The sequence below is a fragment of the Triplophysa dalaica genome, chromosome 3 (assembly GCF_015846415.1).
Source record: "Triplophysa dalaica isolate WHDGS20190420 chromosome 3, ASM1584641v1, whole genome shotgun sequence".
NCBI lineage: Eukaryota > Metazoa > Chordata > Actinopteri > Cypriniformes > Nemacheilidae > Triplophysa > Triplophysa dalaica.
In genome coordinates this window covers 21,785,626-21,810,853 of record NC_079544.1, presented here as the reverse complement: position 1 = coordinate 21,810,853, position 25,228 = coordinate 21,785,626, and the positions used below count along the sequence as shown (strand labels likewise).

Here is a 25,228-nt window from a genome sequence, read left to right as displayed (position 1 = left end):
TCAGAACGTCATGCCTCCGTGGGCCAAGGACAGACTGAGCCCCTGGTTCACCAAGTTCAGTCGTCTGGATGCACAGGCAGGTGAGGCGTGTACACACTTACACCACAAACAGTGGGGTTGACGCAGATCCAATTGATATCCAATGCAATCTTTGTCGTGAGATGTCCCATAATGGATTTTGATCTGTAATGAAATATACAGAAATACATTTAACAAACTAATAATATCGTGTTACAGTCTACACATGTTTTCTTAGTAAATAGATATCAAGTCATTTGAGTACATTCCACTGCAGGCTTTGTTTGTATTTTCTCAGGATGTTTGGGGTCCCTGCGCGTTGTGGTCGGGTCAAAAGTGGAAGCAGCAAAATTGAGTTCCGCTTGGATTGAATGAAGAGGACAAAACAGACCAGAGTGATAAGAAAACGAGACGGAGTCAAAGATCGCAATCGAAGTGTTAGGAAACTTCGAACTTTTCATGTTTGACCCTTTCTGTTTGGAAAAACCATAACAGTGTGTGCGTGTGACTCAGACTAGACTGCCAGGTGCCGTCTGGGTGGGCTTGTTGCCATGCTGTGGAATCTGATGAATGCATTTGAGAAAGGTGAAGGGGTGTATGAAGACTCTGACAGGGGCACACATAATGCTGGATCGTTGGTGCCGAATGTAGAATTGAGCCAAAGGTTGTGTGTGTGTGAAAGTTTGTGGATGGGTCATGGATGTCATCTAGCCCTTTTTTCAGAGCCAGATTTGACTTATGACATAAGCATTTAATTGGGCACAAGGACTGAAAGAGAGAGAGAGACAGGCTGGACTTGAAACTATAAGTGCTATTCTGTACAGGTTAAGCTATGCTGCATAGACTCAAACACACAGACACAGACACAAATGGAAAAATCTTTTGGAAATTCTGTCCTTCAAACCAACCTTTGTTTTAATAATGACCTAAAACATTATTTTACAAAACATGTTTGTTTTAATGACTTTGTGTTTTCTGTTCATAATTCAAATGAAAAGGCCAAAAAATAGTATTTATCAGCAGACAACATGCCCCACAAAACACAATGTGAGCTCAATTATCTTTTCTTAGGCAAAAACTCAAGACAATGTTCAACAGCTATGGCAATGTTTAATTGCTTTTTGTGGAACAGGTTAGTTTTTTGTATGTCCAGAAAATGATTCATCAGGAAAATGTACTGAAATAAAAAATCGTATCTTAAATGATCAAACTTGTTTTTGACTTGAATGAAGGAAGCCAGTGTGTAACCGCGCCTCACAGGAAAGCAATGCAATTCACACACACCACCCAGCTTGTGGCAGTCTGTACGGTAATTGCCCCCTGCCGATCATATCCCGCTGAGGCGCTAAACGGAACATCAGCGTCAAACTGAGCGAACAAGCGCACAACAGCGCTCTGCCCCCGCGCATGCGTAGCAATAGCGCTTAGCGGTCTGCTTTCAAGGCATGTGTAAAACAGCACACGCTCACTGGAGAACAAACCACGCGTGTCTGAATGCGTTATGTGCTTCTGTCCATGACAACACATGCACCTGCCTCCACCCCAAAACGAATTTTGACACTCACTTAAACAACACAAAATGCAAATTGCATTGCAATTCACCAAGTGGTAGGCTACAAACAATCTATTTCCTTAAACTTTTTCCATTTTGTGACATGTTTGACATTGTCTTACAAATCTTTTTAAATGGATGAAATTAAGGTAAAACATCATATTATAAACAGCGCCTTTAATGCCTCCTATGCATTATAGGGCTTGGAAATGTAAACTGCTGCATGGATTTTGTCATTTGGGTTACTGGAAAAAAGCAGCGTTTTATTGGTGTAGTATCTGGTTGCTTTTTGAACATCTCACGTACCTTGCCCGCTTATAAAATCAATTTAGCCAAAATGTGCAATAATTACATTGCTCTCAAAAGATGATATTCTGGAGAGATCAACATAAACATGCCGTGTTACTTGTTTACAGCTATAATTTCGATGTTTGGACATAGGGTGGGAGGTAAACACAAATAAATTACTTAAGACATACAAACCGTAGTCAGCGCAAACATTTACTCAAAGCAACCCGGGGGATGCTTGATTTAATTATGTTGATGCCGCGCCCCTAAGGTGATACGATTGGGCAGTGCGAGAACGGGGAGTGACACGGAGATCCTCTATATAAAAATACACAGACGCTCCAATATTTGACAGTCGTGCCAATTTATAAGTAAAAACAAACTGGTTCAAGCCAATGTTTTTGTCGGCTTGTATATTGAAGAGTCAAATTATTTAGTTAAGCCACTAAAAGTTACATTACACTTTAGTGCAGACATACGATATAGGCGAGGATGCACCTGTGTAGGGCCAAACAATCCAATAGATAGGGGGTAACACCTTTTTAACAGGACTGCTCACATGCATCCAGAGGACCAGAAGGTGCGCGCAACTTTGACCAAGGATGGACTTGTCTGCACAGGTATCCAACTGGCTTTCTTTCGCCATCTGCGCCTTGCTATCATGGAGCTATGCACGCGCTCGAGAGCCTGTCTGTCAGGAGATTTCGGTGCCGTTATGTAGAGGGATCGGCTACAACTACACGTACATGCCCAACCAATTCAACCACGACACTCAGGATGAGGCTGGACTGGAGGTGCACCAGTTCTGGCCGCTCGTGGAGATCCAGTGTTCTCCGGACCTGCGCTTCTTTCTTTGCAGCCTGTACACGCCCATCTGCCTGAAGGACTACAAGAAGCCACTGCCACCGTGCAGGAGCGTGTGTGAACGGGCGAAAGCAGGGTGCGCGCCTTTAATGCGCCAGTATGGTTTCCCGTGGCCGGATCGAATGAGTTGCGACTTACTGCCCGTGCAGGGAGATCTAAATACTTTGTGTATGGACTACAACAGGACTGAATTTACTACAACTTCATCGGCTGCTGCAAAGCCAACGAGGCACCCGGGAAAACCAAGCAACAGAAGAAATAAAAGCAATAATGGACGCGCACTGGGTGGCCAACATAGATCAGGGTCGTCTACATGTGACCCGGAATGTCACTGTCGGGCACCTTTGGTGACGGTGAGCAGTGACCGGAATCCCCTGTTCAATCGGGTGAAAACGGGACAGATTCCGAATTGCGCAATGCCGTGCCACAATCCGTACTTTTCTCAGGAGGAAAGGACCTTCGCCACGTTTTGGATAGGAATGTGGTCGGTTCTGTGTTTCGTGTCCACGTTTGCCACCGTGGCCACGTTTCTGATCGACATGGAGAGGTTTAAATATCCCGAACGCCCGATAATCTTCCTCTCCACTTGCTACATGTTCGTGTCCGCCGGCTACATCATCAGACTCATCGCTGGGCACGAAAGAGTCGCGTGCAACCAAGACTACGAGGTGGATCATATTCGCTACGAAACAACGGGTCCCGCGTTATGCACCCTGGTGTTTCTGTTAATCTACTTTTTTGGGATGGCGAGCTCCATCTGGTGGGTCATTCTTACATTTACGTGGTTCCTCGCGGCTGGGAGGAAGTGGGGAAACGAGGCTATTGCGCGGTACTCGCAGTATTTCCACTTGGCGGCGTGGCTCATTCCGAGTGTAAAGTGCATCACTGCGCTTGCGCTGAGCTCGGTGGACGGGGACTCAGTAGCGGGTATTTGCTACGTGGGAAATCAAAATTTGGATAATTTGCGGGGATTTGTGCTTGCGCCACTGGTGATTTATCTTGTGATGGGAACCGTGTTTTTATTGGCCGGATTCGTGTCTATGTTTCGGATACGGAGTATCATTAAACAAGGAGGCGCCAAGGCGGACAAACTGGAGAGACTGATGGTCAGGATAGGCATATTTACTGTGCTGTACACGGTCCTCGCCACTGTCATCGTGTCATGTTATGTTTACGAACTGTATAATCGCGAGGCGTGGGAAAACGCGCATGCTTGTTCCTGTGCGTCAGAGAAAAGCGCACAGAGACCGGACTATGGCGTGTTAATGCTTAAATACTTTTTGTGCCTTTTAGTTGGTATCACGTCCGGTGCGTGGACGTGGTCCTGGAAAACTCTGGACTCGTGGCGCTCTCTGTGCGCGCGGCGCTACGGCGGTAAGGGCACGAGTGGGTCGGTTTACAGTGAGGCCAGCACGAGACTCACTTGGAGGTCGGGCACCGCAAGCTCGGTTTTGTTCCCTCCCAAAAAAATGCCACTTTCACGGGTGTAATGACAACAGAACAAAGTAACTTTTAAAATGAGTTTCTTAACATTTGCCCCCATGCAGCTGAGAATTCCCATCTATCATGCTGTTAAGGATGTGCCTTAAAACGTCGTACGGTTTTTTATGTTAATGTATTTATTTTATGATTGTAACGATTTATAGTGTTTACATTTTTTTAATTTCGTGTATTTATCGCTTTGAAAAATGCTATTTTAACAATAAAACCCGACTTGAAATATTATTAAAGGCATTTTCTATTATATATATTTTATGCAATCTGAGATTACAGTGACTGTATATCATTTATTATGAAACAGGATTTGTTTAGATTTGTTTCAGCCATCATGCCAGCAGCATTCTGTCAATTCAGCAAAATAATTATAAAGGTATTCAATTTTCTTAGGCAAATTGTTAAACCGAAATTCCAAACATACTAATGTTGGCACATAAAGTTTAACATACATCTACACCTAAACGTTAATCTTAAACAGTTAAATCATCTACATTCATCTAGTGGTAATAAGATCAATTCCAGTTAATTATTTTGTTTACATTGATTCATATTTTACCAGTTAATTATTTTGTTTACATTAATTAATATTTTACTGTATACATGATATTTATACTTTCAAAAATGTGACCATGCCTGTGAAAACAACTAATGTATTTTTGTGATCTATTTTTTTCTACATTAAACAATGCAAGAAATGCACAGAACATTCCCTTGAAAATATAACACTGAATCTCAAAGATGAAAAATTATAGTGAAATTAATAACTGAAATCAAACTTTCATAATAGGATTATGAGACACAAACCTAGTTTTCACAGACAGGGTCACATTTATATTTATCATAAATGACATCAAGAGATTTATCAAGGACTGTCGTTTTATGTTTTGTATACACACAACATAAGGCAATTGCAAGTCAAGCTTAACAATAAATATGAATGTTATGAATCTTTCCTTAGGTTATATGGAGAATTTAATTTGCTGTTATTGATTAGTATAATCAAACATAGATATGCAAAACACATGACCTAACTTTTACAGATGTTTGTTTATATTCCTACTTTTTCAGTATTTCAGAACAATTTAATATCTCTTAGGGATGTAACAATATTATCGATATCATGTTATCACAATAGCAAAATTGTCTCAATACTGTCGTGGTCACATGACTGTATTGAATGATAGGTCTTCCGGGCCTAGCATTGAGAACGTTAGAAAAAATGATAGATGTTACCTTTGGCAAGCTCTATCTGGTGCAGTTATTTTATAAAAAAGATTTTTAGGTAATTTCACCCATCTCATACTATAACTCTTACCTCTAAGCAACAGCTATGATACGAGGATAAAGAAAAGGATGCTTATGCCAAGTTTCCATGTCATCATTTGTCTTTTTAAATATTGCAGTAAATACCGTGGACTTTCTACCCAGGTATTATCGTACAGTGAGATTTTGATATCGCTACATCCCTAATATCTCTAGTTTTACAGTATTACACATGTAAAGAGGGTATGGGCATGCCGTCACTTTATCACGTGAACACCACGTGAGCACGTTGGAGTGTGCCCTACTGGGTGGAAAAACACTCAGCAAAATGACTGCTTACAATATCAGGAAACACAATTCTGCGCAACATTTCAGTGTCCAGGAACACCTGATTCCTATGCAAGTCGTAGAGACGATGTAAGTAAAACTATCGAGTCAAGCTGCTTGTAATTTCAGCAAATAATTGAATATTTTAGTCCCTGGTTCTCCTATTCTCCTCAGGCATTTTGCTGCGTGTTTTACAACTCAGGGGAACGTGTCCTGGCGCTCAAGAGGGGCGTATCCCGGCGTGTTCACGTGGGAAAGCGATGTTAATGCATACCCACTATTGATTGCAAAACAGAAAAATAGCTATATACATGATCTATGTTGGTAAGTTACACAGTTTCACTGTTGAGTCCTTATTTATGCCAAATCCAGGATAGAGAGGTTGAGTGAAGGTGGTGTGGACTCTGTGGATGAGGGTCATTGTGTCAGAGACGCTGTAGAAGGACAGAATTCCTGCACTGTGATCCACATACACTCCTATTCTACAAGAACTTGAGGTTAAAGGAACATTAGTATTTTTGGTATCGAGATTGTATATGTATCCAGAAGGAGAACAGAACAATCTCCAGGAATAATCATAATATCCAAATTTACACTCTTGGCCACTTCCCTTTCTGCTGATGTCCTGTATGACATTGCTATACCAACCCCTAAACTCCCACTCCATTCAACCTCCCAGTAACAGCGTCCACACACACCCTCTCTACACAACACTTGAGGCCAGCAGTCAAATCTGTCTGAATGATCTGGATACTGCTGGACTGTCTCAGTACAGGTGGCCACTGTGTTTCCATCAGACAGACAGAGATGTTTATGCACTGTGTCTGAATCCAGAGTAAAATGATGAAAATCTGAGGGAGATCAAACATGAAGTTTGCATTTTAGTAATAAAACCTGAAACTGAAATACTTTCACAGCATAAAAGCTGAAGACTCATATCTGCACCAGCAGCATCTCCAAACAAAAAATCCTAAAATATTGTGTTAATCAGTAAAATCCATATTTATTTATCATTCCAAATCTGCATGCTAAACACAAGGAAAACCGTACAGAATATTTGTGTAACAAAGATTTCTTCTTATCCTGTTGTTTTACAGATATGGTCACCTAACAAGTATTTGATAGATTTAACTATTGAATAAAATAATCTTCGTAATTGTTCATTTTTCATTCATCTATTTTAAGATGGGATAACACACACAGTTTCTGCATATCTCATTTTAATCTTGAGATCCTATACAGTAGTATTGCATACTTCTTATCTTCAAAGAGTATTTAGTTTGATCAAAGTTATAAAAGAGGGACACAGCTGTACAATTATTTCCGAAAAAAGACGAGCTCATGGAGGCAGGCAGGGGGGGGGACTGAACTACAGCACGAGGACACAATACATCATCGAATTAAAAAACGTATAAAGAGCCTTCCGAAACAAGTTGGAGTGCTGGGGACATGAATACTGTGTCATATGCCCGAATCGTTTAAGCATAAGAAGCCAGCACGTTCAACAGTGTAAAGAAGTTAGAATCCATGATATATAATTGTATCCTGCATTTAAGTTTAATGTGCAATTGTAATTATACAATATTCAACACTTACACTGTAAGAACTCGTCCCTTGTGTTTGGTTCAGCAGAGAGAATGATTCTGAATGACTTCACTAAAGAAACAAACATGTTTTCAACATTCATTTTAAAGACAAACAAGCACATCTAATTTTAATTTATCTCCATTCATTTACCTCTGGTAGACATCTTTATCGCTTTACAAAAATCCTCAAATTTCTCTTGTAGACGAGAGACAGATTTTTCCATCTCATCAAAAGAGAGGACAGAACTGGAAGTGCTGATGTATGGTGATTCGGGGGGTGCAGAGAAAGATCGGAAACTCTACACATACAAAAAAAAACATTATAAATAGACATAAATAAAAAGGTGTAAATAACAACAACATAATTATTATCTTTATTCCCAATCACGTAAAATCCTAACAACATTGCAAAGAGTATCAACTGCCAATTAAAACTTCATTAAAGAGCTTGAGGTGGAATCCATAGATGATAAGATTGTTGTTACCTGGAGGAATCGGATGTGATCTTCTGTGTGTGAAAGCTTCTCCATCTCATCATGTCTCCTCCTCAGATCTTCAATCTCCTGCTCCAGATCCTTCAAGAGTCCTTCAGCTCGACTCACTGCAGTCTTTTCCTGATCTCTGATCAGCTGTATCACCTCAGAGCGTCTTCTCTTAATGGAGCGAATCAGTTCAGTAAAGATCCTCTCAGTGTCCTCCACTAATTTCTGTGCGGAGCGCTGTTACCACACATAGAAAGAATCAGTAGAGAAAGAACATTCACACAGATTTGACTGGTTTGGAAAGCGCCACAACACACCTTGTGAGCATCCACAATCTCTCTTAGCTCCTGAAGCTCCTTTTGTTTCTCTTGGATTCTATTCTGGAATTTTCGGTGCATCTCTCCATTCTGCTTCTGATAGATAAAGATAAATTAATTAGACAAGAACTAGACCTAGAAGTACCTATACATAAGTGCAATAAAATTATAAACTTACAAAAAAACTATTTTTTAACATAAACAGACTGTTGTTTTATTGAAAATAACAAACTGATAGTATCTAAAAATAAGTATTTTTTATAAAAAATAGAATTTTCTTAATCTTTCATCATACCTCTTTTACTGCTCTCTCTGCTGCAGCTGGAACAGTGTCATGGTTTTTGTGCTCGTCCATTGTACACATCAAACAAATACATTTCTGATCAGTGCGACAGAAAATCTCGAGCAGTCTGTCATGTTGAGAGCAGATCATCTCCTGAAGTCTTCCTGTGGCATCGGTCACTTTATGCCGCTTGCTGGAGCGAAAAACCTCATGACACTCGAAATGAGTTTGACAGTAGGATTCCAGACACACCAGGCAAGATTTGACAGCTTTGCGTTTCCTCCCAATGCAAACGTCACACTCTACATCTCCAGGTCCACTGCACACCTCTGTGGTCTTTAGCTTCTCCAATGTCTCAGCAAGCACCACATTTTTATTTAATGCAGGTCTTGGAGTGAAGGTCTGTCTGCACTGAGGGCAGCTATAAACTCTCTTCTGATCCTCCTGATTCCAGCAGTCTGTAATACAGCTCATACAGTAACTGTGTCCACAGTTAATAGTCACTGGATCCTTCAGTAGCTCCAGACAGATTGAACAGCTGAACTGATCCTGAGTCACTAAAATACTGGCTTCTGCCATTTTACTGTATTTACAAGGAGACAGAAAACAATTTATCAACAATTAAAGTTAGATTTAATTTCTTGGCTCAAAGTGGTTTACATGATAACAGGTTATCTTGACCCACTTGCAGTCTTGTGACTTTCCAACGTTGTACACAAAACAGCTCAGCAGCATTATATTAATCTTAAATAATTTGCAAAAGAAAGTGAAACTAGACACTACAGGACTAATGTGAACTTCCTGTAAGTTACAGGACTATCCACCGTTCAAACTATTTCAGTATTTTTTTTTTCACTGATTTGTCAATTTAAGTTCACTGTGGATCAAATCGATTTATGTAACGTTTTAGTAACGCTTTAAATACCTTGAGCTTTCGTGCCGCGACTCAGTGGTCTCTCATGATCATTGTGTCCTGTTGTGTGAATATGTAAACAAACTCCTCAGTTCATCTGATAATGGTATAGATCACATCCTCCAAATAGAGACCAGTGTGAAATAGAAAACCAATAACAGTCTTTGTTGTATTAAAGTCCTTGTTTTCGAGATTTTAAAGATGTAGTTGAGTTTCAAGCCTCCAACAGATTAGAAAACATGTAAATCTAAATCTTGTGATTATCATTCTGTCCCATTATCTAATCTTGTGCATCATGTGTGAATTAATGTCGGCTGATAGGAAAAAGAAATAAACACGAAATAAAGAAAAACTGCGAACTGCCACCTACTGTACATAATGCGCAGGTGATTCTTCCGGGTTGAGCCGCCATTACAGAATAAAAGTCTCCAACGTTTAAGGCTTGTTTGGATGCTTCAATGCCTATTGTTTTTTTTATTGCATAATAAACTTGGAGTTTAAATATTGCGAACTTCTGTAACTTCTAGGTATAAGTTATACACAGGGCTATAGAAAGGCATTTTTAGAAGGTATTCCAAGTTTTAAAAACGTATGTGTTGTTTTTTTCTACAGGTTTTTTTTTCAATCATTTTGTTTTTGATAAGATTCATGACTAACATATGAAATGTCTTAAAGTTATATGCAACCTTTTATCAAATATACTGTTATATCCCAATTGTACATCTTAACATTTACATTTATGCATATTGAAGTTTTTGACATGAACTTTATATTCACTTTAACTCTTCTTTCATTTGTTCACTTTGTGAATTCATTTCACTTCTAAAAAAGGTGCTGCGAACCGTTCAGCAATGCCATTGAAAAAAAGGTTACCCCCAAAAACATGAACATACCAGAAAATATTTTAATTACAAACATAAAAGAGTATTAAACATGAACAAATATCCCTGTTTTATCATTTTGCTAAAAGATGTATCAAATAACATTTTTCTGCAACTTTTATTATCCCTATTCACACACGTGCAAAGCGGGAAATGGAAATCTTGTTCAAAGTTTCTATAACGCTACTTTAATACAAATAATTTCATTTATCTCAACTCAAATGGTTTAAGTAACGTGATTCAAAATAACTGGTTTGTGTCAACTTTATTTATTTAATTAAAGTAAATAATATTTTATATAAAATCTAATACAATGGTGTTAAAACAAAAGTGAACAGTTTCGTAAAATACTCTTTTGGGTTTATTTATCCAACAAACTGTAAATCAATTGTACCGATTTTAGGGAATAAAGAAAGATGTGGTTGAGTTTCAATGTTTTAAGTGTCTATTCTCCTACAGGCATTTTAATGACTAAATATTTTTAGAATTGAATATCTTCAATGCTTAATCTAAATTACTCTGTTAAAGCAATATTGTTTATCTATTCAGCCTGCCAGTCTTTTGCAACTTCTAAATATTTCTTTATAATCAGTGCAGTTCTGGAAAATGGCAACTTCCTTATTATAGGCTGACCGTAAGGAATCTTGACTCATGACAGATAACATCTTTGTTTTCTTCTAAACTTGACGATCTCAGTTTTGCTTTTACATTGTCAATTTAAAAGTCTGAAAAGATGTTGGGATTAGAGGGAGACACTATACTGTAAAACTTTGCTGTAGGTTTTGCAGCTGGTTTGCCAATAACTTACTATAGATTAATTAGTACTGTTTTCAATTACTTTAATAAAAATTAAAAAAACTTCGACTTTAGAGATTCAAAACGAGCAAGAAAAGACTTGCATTAGCACAGAAACACGGCACAAAAATCACATTCTTCCTAAGCATATTTCTCTTATTTTGAGTTAAAATATTTAAAACTTCTTAAATTACGATACATTAACGTAACAAGAAAAGTGACCCAAGATATTTAGTCTTGTTTTATGAAAGAAAAAATTATAAACCAAGTAAATTTATGCTTAAAACGAAATTGTACATTAAATCTACAGTAAGTTACTGGCAAACCTGATGCGAAAATACAGCAAAGTTTTACAGTGTACAGTATTTAGTAGTTCTAATTAAGTAGCTACTTTTAAACTAGACAAAGACCATTTAGGAATTAAACCTTTTTGGTGACCTTGGTGACTTTTTAATGTGCAGTAAAATACAGTACAGTCACACCTTACTGACACACCTTGTGCAATAAAGGAGACTTAAGTTCTGCTCTCGATCTGTCGTCTTCTGTGTCAGACTTAAGTTCTGCTCTCGATCTGTCGTCTTCTGTGTCTCAGTGTGAGTAAAATGGCAGAATCCCGTCTTTCAGTTTCTCAGGACCAGCTTACCTGCTCAATCTGTCTGGATCTACTGAACGATCCAGTGACCATTCCCAGTGGACACAGTTTCTGTATGAGCTGTATTTCACGCTCCTGGGATCAGGATAATTGGAATACCCTTTACCGCTGTCCTCAGTGCAGACAGACCTTCACTCCAAGACCAGCTTTAAATAAGAACGTGGTGATTGCACAAATGGTGGCAAACCTGAACAGAACACAACGCCAGACTAATGATGTTTCTCCTTGTTATGCAGATTTTGGAGATGTGGAGTGTGACGTTTGTACATCTGTTAGAAAACGCAAAGCCGTCAAGTCATGTCTGGTGTGTCTAAATTCTTTCTGTCAAAGTCACCTTCAGCAACACGAGAGTCTCTTTGAAGGTGAGCGACACTATTTGATGGATGCTGTTGAAAAACTCGAGGAGATGATCTGTCCAAAACACGATAAACTTTTGGAGGCTTACTGTCATACTGACAAGGAAAGTATCTGTTCGCTGTGCATGAGAGATGAGCATAAACAACATGATGTGGCACCTGTAGCACGGATAATGACACAGGTATGCATTAAAATACATTACAGTATCACAAAGCCCATACAATTTGTTTGAAAATAATTTTGAATGCACATTTAGATATGAATTTACAACAATCAAAAATGGTTGCTGCTTCAGTTTTGAAGTATCATGTAAAAAAGACTTGTTGTATTATTATTCTTATCATCCTTTCCACATGTTTCTCCTGGATCTACTGACATTTTTAGACTAAATATTGGTTTGCGCCCTATGTCTAATTCTTTAAGAATATCTTTCTCTATAAAAGGTTGCTGCTTCAGTTTTGAAGTATCATCTGAAGGATCAAAGAAGTACCTTGTTTCTTGTATTCCTATTTTCTCTGTTCTTTTCCATAGAGCTCCTTATATCTCACTGTTTCTCCTCGTTCTAGAAACTTTATCAGCCCCAATAGTGGTTCACTCCCTTGATCTAACTCTGTGAGAGAAAAACTGTTGCTAATTCAATTTTAAATTATCGTTAGAAAATGAATAGTAATTTTGTATTCCTTCTATGTTTTATTTTGTCTGTTCTTTTCCGTAGAGATCCTCAACTCCCCCTGTTTATGCTCAAACGGCACATCCTGCGCCGCAGGGGCTTTGCATTGACTTAACATGTAAATCACTCACGCTTAAGGCTTTATTCGAGTTTGGTGGGAACACAACATAAAAAAAATTCTCTAAAAAAACTGTTTGGCCAACTGCTTCTAATTTGAAGTATCTAATCAAAATGTTGTATTTTTTATATAAATATTTGGTTCTGTTGTTTTTGTAGAGTTCCTCGTCTCTTTCTGTCCCTCATGGATCAACAGACTTTTTGAGCGCTAATGTCGGTTCTTGTCCAAATGTGAGAAAATCTTTCTCTAAGAAACTGAAGAAAAAAATTGATAATTTTCTTAATTTGGAAATGGTGGCTGTATCTGGTCAAAGTAAGCATTCATTCATATTCTTTAAGAATAAATTATGAAACTTACTCGTTATATAAAATTATTATGAAACGTGCAAATAACACTTAAATATTTTTCCTTAGTAATATGCTACAAAAATAATATTACTGATGGACCCAAGAACAGGAATCAGATCTTACAGTGTACGTGACTTTATACACACATGTACGCACACATTTGTGTTACAATAGATAACTTTGCAATATGTAAACACTGCTCCAGAAGCACTTCAGTTTTTTTTTAATCTCACATATGTAACTTTATATATTCCTAAGGATATTGTTTAACATTTTGATTCGGTCATAAATGCTCTGTTGGTTTATTTTGTTCAAACGTTTATGTTGTGTTAAATAACTGAAAGAGGAGGTGTCTTAACCTAACCCAACAAAATCCATTGATTTGAAACCAAAGTAATGATATTGATGTAAATCATGAATTAATTATGTTGCACTCTAATTACAAAAACATATAAAGATAGGATAAAGAAATAGGCAAGATTGGGCAATATAGTGTCTCATTCTAATGTAACATGTGAATGTGAACTTTCCCTTTAAATAAACAAAATTGCACTTTAGAATCAAACTAGTATAGTATTTTATATGCTATTAAATACTGTGCTTTATCTTCACCAGATTTGCATGTCCTCTCAATGGATTCCAACACAAATAATGAAATCCTTCATCTATCGGATGGGAACCGAGTGGCTGGTAACACTGATAGAGTCCAGCAGTATCCTGATCATCCAGAAAGATTTGACTCTTGGCCTCAGGTGTTGTGTAAAGAGAGTGTGTGCGGACGCTGTTACTGGGAGGTCGAGTGGAGTGGAGATTTAGGGGTGGAAATATCAGTGTCCTATAAGAGCATCAGCAGAAAAGGATGGGGTGAGGAGTGTAAATTTGGATGTAATGATCAGTCCTGGAGTTTGCATTGCTCTCCTTCCAAATTCACATTTTGTGCAAATAACAAAGAGATTAAACTCAATGTAAACTACAGGCCTTCTAGAATAGGGGTGTATGTGGATTATAATGCAGGAACTGTGCAGTTCTTTAAAATCTCTGACAAAATGAAACTCATCTACATGTTCCAGATAAAATGTTCTCAACCGCTCTTTCCAGGTTTCAGGATTTATTTTGGTTCGGCAGTGAAACTGTGTGATCCAGCAAGAAACTGTGGATAATCTTGAGATTTTACCAATATCATAAATAACATCTTTAGACAACAAATAATTTAATCAAAGATTATAAATCACTTGTCACTATAAATTATATAAATTAAGATTGTGAGACAATGTCGGAGCCAGTTATATTAATGTAGTAAGATAAAAAGTAAGGAATGAATGGAAAAAGCTCCAGTACATATAGTTGTGTGGATCCATAGTGCTTAAACTTATGTTTGATTGACATCATTTCTATAGTGGAATAATAAAAGTGACTCATGTTTACAGTCGCTAAATATTTATCTACAAAAATATATAAAGTTTGATAGCTATAAGCTACATATTTTGCTGTGGATTTTACAAAAATCTTTACATAAAATATATATTGGATATTACTAAATAAACATGTTTATTAAATAATTGGAAAAACGGAATTAAATGACATGCATATTTACTTCTAAATAATTGACAACTGTTTCAGCTTGTGTGCACATGTGGACATCTTTTAAACATGTAGTGGCTGTATTTTATGGCCATGTCTGTCAGAACCCGGTACACACTCGGGTAGACGGTGTGGAAAGTGGTTGAACCCAAAAGGTGAGGCAGACACAACGATGCGTGTAAAAGCAGGATTTAATGGTCAAACAAAAAGATAATCCATCAAGCACAATCCATCTCAAAAATAATCCACAAAATGATAAATCCAACAAAGGTACATCCATAAAAGGAAATCCACAAAAGGGTATCTTGAAACCAACAGGAGAAAACAGAGCTCATCGTAATACGGAACGGGCAGTAACATACAAACTTAACAGGAAGAACTAAGGGCATAACAGGGTGTATAAAAACTCTCAAACAAACGAGGCACAGGTGCAATCACTAAACAACTAAGTATAACATGACCCCCAGGCGACCCCTGGTGGCCAAATGGTGACAATGTTTTCAAAGTTAAAAAGATTATTGTGTACATGTTTGGAGAAAGTGAAACTATAATGTTGTTTTGTCGACTGCTTTGCCATAAGACACACACCCTTTTGCACACATCTCTTAAACAAAGAACCAGGAAACAATATCAGTTAGAAAACGAAACTTAACATTAAGCTGTTCTTTGTCTGCATGTGCACATTCGATAAGATGGCAGAAGCTAGTATTTTATGGGCTCAGGATCAGTTCAGCTGTTCAATCTGTCTGGATCTACTGAAGGATCCAGTGACTATTAACTGTGGACACAGTTACTGTATGAGCTGTATTACAGACTGCTGGAATCAGGATGATCAGAAGAGAGTTTATAGCTGCCCTCAGTGCAGACAGACCTTCACTCCAAGACCTGCTTTGGTTAAAAACATCATGCTGGCTGATGTAGTGGAGAAACTGAAGATGACAAGACTTCTGAAAACTTATCGAGCTGCTCCCAGTTATGCTGGACCTGAAGATGTGGAGTGTGACGTCTGTACTGGGAGAAAACACAAAGCTGTAAAGTCATGTCTGGTGTGTTTTGAATCTTACTGTCAAACTCACTTTGAACGACATGAAGAATTTCGCTCAGGTAAACGACACAAAGTGATCGATGCCACTGGAAAACTCAAGCAGATGATCTGCTCTCAACATGATAAACAGCTGGAGATCTACTGTCGCACTGACAATCAATGCATTTGTTATCTGTGTACGATGGATGAACATAGAAATCATGACACTGTTGCAGCTGTATTAGAGAGGAGAGAGAAAGAAGTATGACACACACACACGCACGCACACACCTTTGTGCTAATGCTAAATGCTTCGAATTACAGTAAACAATAATATAATTATAAAGGTATTGTGTAATTTTAAATGTCAATGTTATAATGATTAATTCTTTCTGCAACCAAATGTGTCCTGTTACAGACATAAGGTGAGTAGTAGTCCTATGAGGCTGATCTTAAAACGACAGCATGTTTCAACTAACCAAGAAGTGATTTCAATATAATAAATGCAACTTTAAAACAATAATACATATGCAAAATGCCATTGAATGTCAACTACTTTCAATTAGTTTCATAATTTAAGTAACTCGAAAAGGCCCATAACAGTCTAATAAAAAAGCAGAACTAAAGTAAGATCACACACCTTTGTAATCGTTCAATGCTATCTGATCATTCCGTTTTAGTCTGTAAAGGTTGACAAAATGCAATGCTTCAGTTATTTGATATTCACATAGACAATTTGGGAAGGAACACAGAGAAAATACCAGCAGAGAGTCCAGGAGAAAGAGAAGGAGCTTCTGGAGCTGAGAGAGGCTGTGAAGACACACAAGGTGAGTTTTGAGTAGATTAAAAACAGGTAATGTTCATAATAAAAACAAACTGTTTCAGAATTAAAACTCCTCCAGACTCTCTGAGATCTGAGTGAATATTGTGATTCTAATGATGCTGTGTGTGTATGTGTGTGTGTGTGTGTGCGTGTGTGTGTATGTGTGTGTGTGCGTGCGTGTGTGTGTATGTGTGTGTATGTGTGTGTGTGTGTGTGTGTGTATGTGTGTGTATGTGTGTGTATGTGTGTGTATGTGTGTGTATGTGTGTGTGGTTACAGCGATCTGGACGGACGGCAGTGGAGGACACTGAGAGGATCTTTACTGAACTGATTCGCTCCATTGAGAGGAGACGCTCTGAGGTGATACAACTGATCAGAGATCAGGAAAGGACTGCAGTGAGTCGAGCTGAAGGACTCTTGAAGGAACTGGAGCAGGAGATTGAAGATCTGAGGAGGAGACATGATGAGATGGAGCAGCTTTCACACACAGAAGATCATATTACTTTTCTCAAGGTAACAGAGATCTGTAAAATTATGGCACAGCATATTGTGAAGGTGTTATCATTAGAGGAAGTGGTTTATTTCTTTATTTGGTAACCTGTTCTTATTAAAATGAACAAAACTAACATAAAAGCTATAGAAAAGAAAGTGTGGCTTGTCCTAGATGGTCTGCTCGGACGTTTTAATCTTGCACACAAGGAGATCAAGAGGGAATTTTTGGCACCAGACTTCTTAAAAGCAATTAGCCCAGTGGAGCCATGGCTTACAGTAAATGTAAAACAGCTAAGAGGGTTTTAAGCAGAGTTTTTTTTAAAGCCAGTGTTCTGTATATCTCCAGAAACCTTTTATTGCTTGAGTATAGGTTAGTGTCAGAAATGCATGTTTTTCTCTTTGAATACTTGTATACCTCTTTTCTTCATAGAATTTCCAGTCTTTTTCTGCACCCCCTGAATCTACAGACAACTTTATCATCAATTCTGTTTCCTCTTTTGATGACGTGGGAAAATCTGTCTCTCAGCTGAAGGACAAACTGAAAGAAATCTGTAAAGAGGGAATAGAAAAGATATCTGCTGGAGGTAAACAACAAAAATCTCAAGTGTATCAGAAATGAACATTGAAACTTTATATTTTTAGCACAAGAATTCAACTCTTTGTGTCTGTATTTCCACAGTAAGATGCAACAAAATTGTCCTCTCCAAAGAACCAGAGACTAAGGAGGAGTTCCATCAATGTAAGTAATTTACAAATTAGGAAAAAAGGTGACAGTGTCAGTTTTAAAGCCATTTGATATTTGTATAGGTAAGAAAGGAAATGTTATGTATTAAAAAAACGTACAGCTCTTTGAGCTGGAGTACTTAACGAATAGAAAAAACCTTTATATAAAATGCAATGAATTACTTATGAGGTCACAGAAAAAAACAGTTTGAGACCTCAGTGTCTGTTATGGGGTTTTAGCGATTGTCTCTTTTCACTCCACCTTACAAGTTATCTTTTTAAGTATATAGGAACTTGCTAGCCTGCCCAAGCAACCATATAGCAAACTGCCATGCAGGCACTACATAATCCAGAGACTTTGAGTTGGGCACTTTTTATTTGTCTCAATGTCAGATATGTGTGTGGGCTCTTTAGTGTGCTAAGAAGGTTGTTGATTGAGAACTGCTTAGCAACTGCTTAGCAACCACCAAACAATGCTGTAGCAATTATCAGAAACCTAACACCCCAAGTATGTTAATACAGTATGTAAGAACATATGCATTCATTTAATGATTACTATTATGTATTAACTAGTTAAAAATATGTTGTTTGTTCATCAGATTTACATCACCCCACTTTGGATGCAAACACAGCACAAAACAATATCAGTCTTTCTGAGGGGAACAGAGTGGCTTCTTGTACTAAAACAGTCCAAGAGTATACTGATCATCCAGACAGATTTGATTACCGGTATCAGGTGTTGTGTAGTGAGAGTGTATGTGGACGCTGTTACTGGGAGGTTGAGTGGAGTGGGAGTGCAGGTGTCTCAATATCAGTGTCATACAAGAGCATCAGCAGAAAGGGAAAAAAAGATGACTATGCATTTGGGAAAAACAATCAGTCCTGGAGACTGTTCTGCTCTCCCTCTAAATGCTCGTTCTGGCACAATAAAAGAGGGAGGATTCTCGCTTTACCATTCAGTTCTTGTAGAATAGGAGTGTATGTGGATCACAGTGCAGGAATTCTGTCCTTCTACAGCGTCTCTGACACAATGACCCTCATCCACAGAGTCCACACCACCTTCACTCAACCTCTCTATCCTGGATTTGGGTTTAATCTAAAAACATCAGTGAAACTTTTTTAGAGGCTTAACCTGGATTAAATTCTACAAAATGTTGTCATCACAGAATAAAATGAAAATCATTAGTTTTCTCCATATGTAAATGTAATGTAAAAATAAAATCTGCATGCAGTATGTTGGAATACATTTATGTCATTTGTAACTACAGTATTTTTGTTAGTTTGATGTAACATTTTAATTAGGTGATGTAAATAAACCTTTTTCTCTAAACTCTACATGTAAGATCACATTCTAGCGACCTTCTCCCACAAACTTTGGTATATTTTGCTACTTTCCTTTTTCTACTGTAGGTATAGGTAAGTAACAGAGGGTGTATATAGAAATGTAAGTTGTCGTTTGGTTTTGACATCTGTGGTTGTATTTCTTGCTGTTACATCTCAAGTCTAGAGATTCTACACTTAGGCTGATTCAAATAACACACCTTTAAGCAAAGACATTGTGATTATGTTTCTAGAAATTTGGTAGACGAACAGAAAAATGTTGATAATAATTATATTTCAGTTTGTTTTTCACTGATATATCATAAGGATACACTCTACTTGATCAGCATATCCCAGATAGCATAATTGTATTAATGTTGAAATGTTAAATGTGTAATTCACAACATTGATTCAACATTACCTCAAATGTCTTCTCTAACTGAGAATTCTGAGCTTTCACACACAAAAGATCACATCAGTCTCTTTCAGGAATAGAAATACATTACAATTAAGAATGTACACACAATTACTGTGGAGATGGTGGTCTAGTGGGTTAAACCACTGAACTGGTAATTCAAAGGTTGCTGGTTCAATCCCAGCAGCCACCACCAGTGTGTCCTTGAGCAAGACACTTTACTCCATGTTGCTCCAGGGGGATTGTCCCTGTAATAAGTGCACTGTAAGTCGCTTTGGATAAAAGTGTCTGCCAAATGACTAAATATAAAAATATACTGTGCATTTATAATCACATATTTAGACACAAATTATAACACATTATCTTAAAAATATCCTCTCTGTTATTTTAACTAAGTCATGGTTGGGACAGGAGAAGAACTCAAGGCAGCAGTGCAATAAACAAATAACTTTAATAATTTAAAACAAAAACCCCACAATGGGGAGTGAACAGGAATGTAACTGAAATATAAACATGAAACAAAAGACTTCACACGAAGGGGCAAGACAAGATAATAGAATAAATGGACTTAGTACTAAAATTGATAACGACAAGACTAAACAATAACACGCCATATAAAACACGGCAAAAATCCAACAAGGCATGTAACAAGACAAGGTAGCAGGTAACAGAGACACGAGCTTGAATGCAAGCAATACAAAACAGTTCCACACAGGACAGCAGACACAAAGACATTATAAATGGTAACTAACAAAGCGAAGATAACAATGGGCAGGTGTGGGTAATGAAACACAAGCGGGAAGCTAAACGAGGAAGCGAGAGGGGCAAGAAATGTTGTGACCGACCATAATGTTTCTCTGCTCCACACAGAACACGAGGCCCTGCCATGATTCATGCCACTCTAAGAAAAAGATTGTCAGTTATTTTTTTATCCAAACACAGTACACAAAAATGTCTTGTTTCTTTATCTTAGGAGAACAGAGCGGCTTCCTGCACTGGTACAGTCCAGCAGTATCCTGATCATGCTGACAGATTTGATTACTATTATGAGGTGTCGATTAGAGAGAGTGTTGTGTTTTTGTTAATAACTGAATACGGTTAAGTGTCTGTTGCCATTTTGTAAACATTGATTTACTGTTAAACAAGATTAGGAAAAGCAAAGTAAACAAAAAAAAAACACCCATTCCAAAAATTCAGCTCATAGGTCAGAAATGTCAACAGTAGGTTTATCCATTGAGTTCATGAAGCTCAAGTTTAGCTCATCTTATACTAATACCACAGGAATTTAGTGGTTTTCTAAAATGAGATGACAAAGTCTCTCTATATTATATTAACCCAAGAGCAGATATGGGCACCATTTACCTTTTAATATCTTATCAAGTTACTTTAGGCTTCATTAAAATAGTTCACATAACTGCGGAATAATAATCTGTCATGAGTTGGACTGGAGAGAACCCAATTCCAGGCAGAACTTGGGGATGAAGGGGTTAAACAGACTTTTATTATATATAACAAAAAGGACAAAAGAAAACCCACAAGGGGGAAAACAAGACAGGATAACTATAACAGAAATCAAAGACACGGACTCACTAAACTATGAAAATAAACACATGTACTAACACTGAACTGACTTACTGACACGGGGTATAGGAACAAGGAGAGACAAGGTCATAAAACAAAGAGCAACTAGACACGATACAGGCAAAGGGGCAGGCAGAGGCAAAGGGGCAGGCAGAGGCAAAGGGGCAGGCAGAGGCAAAGGGGCAGGCAGAGGCAAAGGGGCAGGCAGAGGCAAAGGGGCAGGCAGAGGCGCAGGCGCAGGCGCAGGCGCAGGCGCAGGCGCAGGCGCAGGCGCAGGCGCAGGCGCAGGCGCAGGCGCAGGCACAGGCACAGGCACAGGCACAGGCACAGGCACAGGCACAGGCACAGGCACAGGCAAATGAACACGAGGGTATTTCAAGGGGAACAAACACAGGATCATTAACAAGGGAGCAGGTGTGGGTAATGAAACATTAAGGGAAAGCTAACGAGACACGGAGAGAGAGTGAGAGGATCACTAAGGTCCAACCCCTCTCTCCACAAAGAACCTTAGACATGTCATGGCTCCGCCCCAAGATCAAGAATAAACAAGACAAGATTGCGGAACCATGAAATAATCATCATGCAGCTTTTATTTGTTAATGTAACATTTCGTGGACAGTGTTTAGAAAAAATATGTACTTTATGTACTTTCAATGGTATTGAATCTGTCCTCACAAACTGATTTTAGTCTAAAACTATTTTTAAATAGTTGCTTGTTGATAATCTAACGTTGCGAGTCTCCACAGCCTCACTTAGATCCTGAAGCTCCTTCTCTTTCTCCTGAATTCTATTTTGGTATTTCCTCTGATTGTCCTCCACTAGTCTCTGGTGAACAGAGATTTAACAGATAACTTTGCTGTTCGGGTAAGGGTTAAGTATTCTACATATAGGTGCAATTTTATATTATAATATTATAATATTTGCAGATATATTTGCATTTTCTTTGTTCACCTGTTTCTCTGTTCTCTCTGCTGCAGCTGATACAGTGTTGTGATTTTTGTGCTCATCCATCGTACACAAATCGTTAACAAACACATTTCTGATCAGTGCGACAGAAAACCTCGAGCAGTCTGTCATGTTGAGAGCAGATCATCTCCTGAAGTCTTCCTGTGGCTTCAGTTACTTTGTTTCGCTTTCCAGTGTGAAAACCTTTATGTTGTTCAAAGTGAGTTTAACAATAAGATTCAAAACACTTCACATCTTCAGGTCCAGCATAACTGGGAGCAGATCCATCAGTGTGAAGTTTTGTTGTCTTCAGTTTCTCCACCATCTCAGCAAGAATCACATTCTTTCCTAAAGCAGGTCTTGGAGTGAAGGTCTGTCTGCACTGAGGGCAGCTATAAACTCTCTTCTGATCCTCCTGATTCCAGCAGTATGTAATACAGCTCATACAGTAACTGTGTCCACAGTTAATAGTCACTGGATCCTTCAGTAGATCCAGACAGATTGAACAGCTGAACTGATCATGAACCACTGAAATACTGGCTTCTGCCATTTTACCGTTTGCAAAAATACAGTGATGGTTATAAAATAGTTTCAGTTTTCTCTTCAACTTTAACTCTTGCCTTTTCCTGTTTAAGAAACGTGTGCTAAGTGTAAAAGCTTGCTTATTCATATACTAAATGTCCACTAGGTGCCAGTCTAACAAATACAAGATACACCTAGATTTATTGTTCACTTCACTCTTCTTATTTTACAGCGAGAATAGAGAAAATGCTATTTTTAAAGCTATACGGAGAAGCGAAAGAGATGTTATTGAGGTCTGTAAACTGGCCATGAACGTGATAATGATGAAATTATACATCACACTGTACAGCAAATCATGCTTATCAACCAATCCTTTGCACTCTGAATAACATTTGGATCAATGAAGATGTATTTCTGTGCTTTGCCAAAGGACCTCATGACAAATGCAGTCAACCTGGAGATGTGAAAATAACCAAATTTAGTGAAACATACTCAAGATGACAACAGGAATAATATATACACTCACCATGTATTACCATCACCAAATCCAAATGTGCTGAACGCACCATCAGGATGTCTGTAGTTCAACTGTCTCCGGTATCCTGTTTAGTGTAATATTACCAATTTCAGAAAAAAAATATTGACAGTCTGATGTGCTTGAATATTAAATTAGTCTTATTACATGTGCATTTTCCTAAAGGAAGTGAGCATCCTTATGGCCTGAGTGGAGGCGTTTGGAATTCCCTTCTCAAAGGTAGTGACTGGCTAAATGTAAACTTGACAACGCCGCTCGCACACTTTATTTTTAACAACCAAGTGCTGGATTCAAAGTTGTTCATTTCTTTTTAAATATGGTCCAATGATTTCATGTTTAATGTCGTCTTATTCCTTGTTTTTTCACTGTACTTTGCATTTAAAAAGGAAATCTATGATAAAGGAAACCTACAAACAAGCAACTATTATTAAACATACAGTATTGAACATACTTTCGTATCTTACACTATTTTAACCATCTTAACTTATTTATCTCTGACAAAAACAGTGTGAAACAAAATTGTACTTCCAAATCCTGCACCTTATTTGCTTCAAAGACATCATGAGAACTCTAAATCAAAGCAGCGAGTTCTCTGTGACCAAGTGATCTTTGGAGAGCCATGGCATGAAACCTCGCTAACAGACTTCTAAAGGGCCTTTCCCTAAGGGATTCAGGTGTACACTAGTTTGGAACGCCTTACAAATGGCATCACTTTCTCAAACGGCCCTTCAAGGGTGCAAAATCGCTGTTTGGAAAATGCCTGGGGTGGGTCAAGTACATCATTACCACTCTTTAGGAAGTCGACTGCTTTCTCTCTGATGTTTGAGGTGAGCTGCTCAGTGTTCTCCACATACTGTAAAATGTAAATATTGGGAGAAAGAACAGCAATGTTTTGTTCTCCACAGCCGTACGGCATCCGTAATAATCCATCAAGATTCTTTAGCGCACGGCCCAAAATTTCTCCTGCAAAATTTTTTGTTGTTATTGTACACCTAGTTTTGTACTCTTTAAAACCTACAAGAACTGAATTCCAATTATAATTCAGAAAGGATTCATAGATACATAATCCTAGTGTTATATCCGAATAGCAATCAAATATACTCAATGAAGTCGCTTTACCAAGTACAGAAACAGAAGATCTGGCCGACCCTCGGATTACATTTGATCGAAGTGTCAGCATCACCTCCTCTGAAATTCTACTTCCTATCAAATCTTAAGTCACAACATAAAAGACAAGCACAAAGAGTAGTGTGAGATCTAAACAATGGCCACTACCACTACCAGATATTTGTAAGAATGTCAGTTACCAAACAGATCTTGTTCCCCCATTGACTCCCATCCTATTTATTTTAACCAACAATGCTAGTGAACAGGGGATGAGATATGTTTGGCATAAACTGATATTCTTACAAGAACCTTCCTTTGTGTTCATCAGAACTAAGAAAATTACACAGGTTTGGAACAACCTGAGGGCGAGTAAATGACAGTTTTCATTTTGGGGTTAATTAACCTTTTCGAGATTAACGTGACTAAAATGTGTCCTCAAATGTTTGGTATAGTCACCTTAAAGGCTTCATATGCACTGTCTGTTCGCACATCTCCACGAGGCCTCACTTTAAGACACTCCTGCTCATCTTCAACATCATATGGATAATCTTATACTGACTGCGCTGGCAACAGGCCGAAGATCTGTAACAGTCGTATCAGAAAGACCAGATGGTCACCACGGTGTGAGGGGAAAGTCAACTTACAGGTACCAAAAGGATCTGTGCAACTTTATTTGGAAATAAAATTGCGAAATGAAGTACATGGACACCTTTTCTGCATTCAGACGTCTTCCTGATTCCAAGATGAGAACGCTCTGATCTACAGCACTGACGCCACACAGTGAACCAGGCCGAGCGGACAGTTTTACAGTGTTTTCTTCACCTGGAACTGCTGAAGCAGGAGAAAACTGCACAGACACCTGTGGCCAGAACAACAACAGTGAGGGTGTGTTTGTAATAAAGCTCACAAAAATAAAACCATACGCATATATACCTGGTTTTTAAAACACT

At 38.2% G+C, this 25,228-nt stretch overlaps 4 protein-coding genes across 4 annotated transcripts; 3 read left to right on the top strand and 1 right to left on the bottom strand.

Moving 5' to 3' along the window:
• Window positions 1-2,235: 2,235 nt before the first annotated feature.
• Window positions 2,236-4,396, top strand: fzd8b (frizzled class receptor 8b). Its single transcript, XM_056743304.1, has one exon. It carries the CDS (start codon window positions 2,461-2,463, stop codon window positions 4,210-4,212), a length of 1,752 nt encoding a protein of 583 aa, XP_056599282.1. The 5' UTR covers window positions 2,236-2,460; the 3' UTR covers window positions 4,213-4,396.
• A 599-nt stretch (window positions 4,397-4,995) lies between these two features.
• On the bottom strand, window positions 4,996-9,781 carry LOC130417626 (tripartite motif-containing protein 16-like protein). Its single transcript, XM_056743306.1, is given in 8 exon segments — window positions 4,996-6,433; window positions 6,436-6,660; window positions 7,406-7,465; window positions 7,547-7,694; window positions 7,881-8,114; window positions 8,195-8,290; window positions 8,490-9,060; window positions 9,403-9,781. Coding segments are annotated over 7 exon segments (1,638 nt in total). The 5' UTR covers window positions 9,057-9,060; window positions 9,403-9,781; the 3' UTR covers window positions 4,996-6,125.
• Window positions 9,782-11,668: 1,887 nt separating this feature from the next.
• ftr54 (finTRIM family, member 54) lies at window positions 11,669-14,370 on the top strand. Its single transcript, XM_056742990.1, has 4 exons — window positions 11,669-12,256; window positions 13,022-13,175; window positions 13,277-13,336; window positions 13,826-14,370. The coding sequence occupies exons 1-4, from the start codon at window positions 11,669-11,671 to the stop codon at window positions 14,368-14,370; spliced, it is 1,347 nt and encodes a 448-aa protein (XP_056598968.1).
• Window positions 14,371-15,400: 1,030 nt separating this feature from the next.
• On the top strand, window positions 15,401-19,182 carry LOC130417625 (tripartite motif-containing protein 16-like protein). Its single transcript, XM_056743305.1, has 6 exons — window positions 15,401-16,077; window positions 16,547-16,642; window positions 16,918-17,151; window positions 17,561-17,714; window positions 17,810-17,869; window positions 18,453-19,182. Exons 1-6 carry the CDS (start codon window positions 15,466-15,468, stop codon window positions 18,974-18,976), a joined length of 1,680 nt encoding a protein of 559 aa, XP_056599283.1. The 5' UTR covers window positions 15,401-15,465; the 3' UTR covers window positions 18,977-19,182.
• The last annotated feature ends 6,046 nt before the right edge of the window (window positions 19,183-25,228 follow it).

Excerpts from the sequence above, each read along its gene's own strand:
- ftr54 (XM_056742990.1), top strand. The coding sequence starts at position 11,669 with ATGGCAGAATCCCGTCTTTCAGTTTCTCAGGACCAGCTTACCTGCTCA. Across the intron at positions 12,257-13,021 it reads TAGCACGGATAATGACACAG|AGTTCCTCGTCTCTTTCTGT; the intron begins GTATGCATTAAA and ends TTGTTTTTGTAG. Across the intron at positions 13,337-13,825 it reads CAGGAATCAGATCTTACAGT|ATTTGCATGTCCTCTCAATG; the intron begins GTACGTGACTTT and ends TATCTTCACCAG.
- LOC130417625 (XM_056743305.1), top strand. The coding sequence starts at position 15,466 with ATGTGCACATTCGATAAGATGGCAGAAGCTAGTATTTTATGGGCTCAG. Across the intron at positions 17,152-17,560 it reads ATCATATTACTTTTCTCAAG|AATTTCCAGTCTTTTTCTGC; the intron begins GTAACAGAGATC and ends TTTTCTTCATAG. Across the intron at positions 17,715-17,809 it reads AGAAAAGATATCTGCTGGAG|TAAGATGCAACAAAATTGTC; the intron begins GTAAACAACAAA and ends GTATTTCCACAG.
- fzd8b (XM_056743304.1), top strand. The coding sequence starts at position 2,461 with ATGGACTTGTCTGCACAGGTATCCAACTGGCTTTCTTTCGCCATCTGC.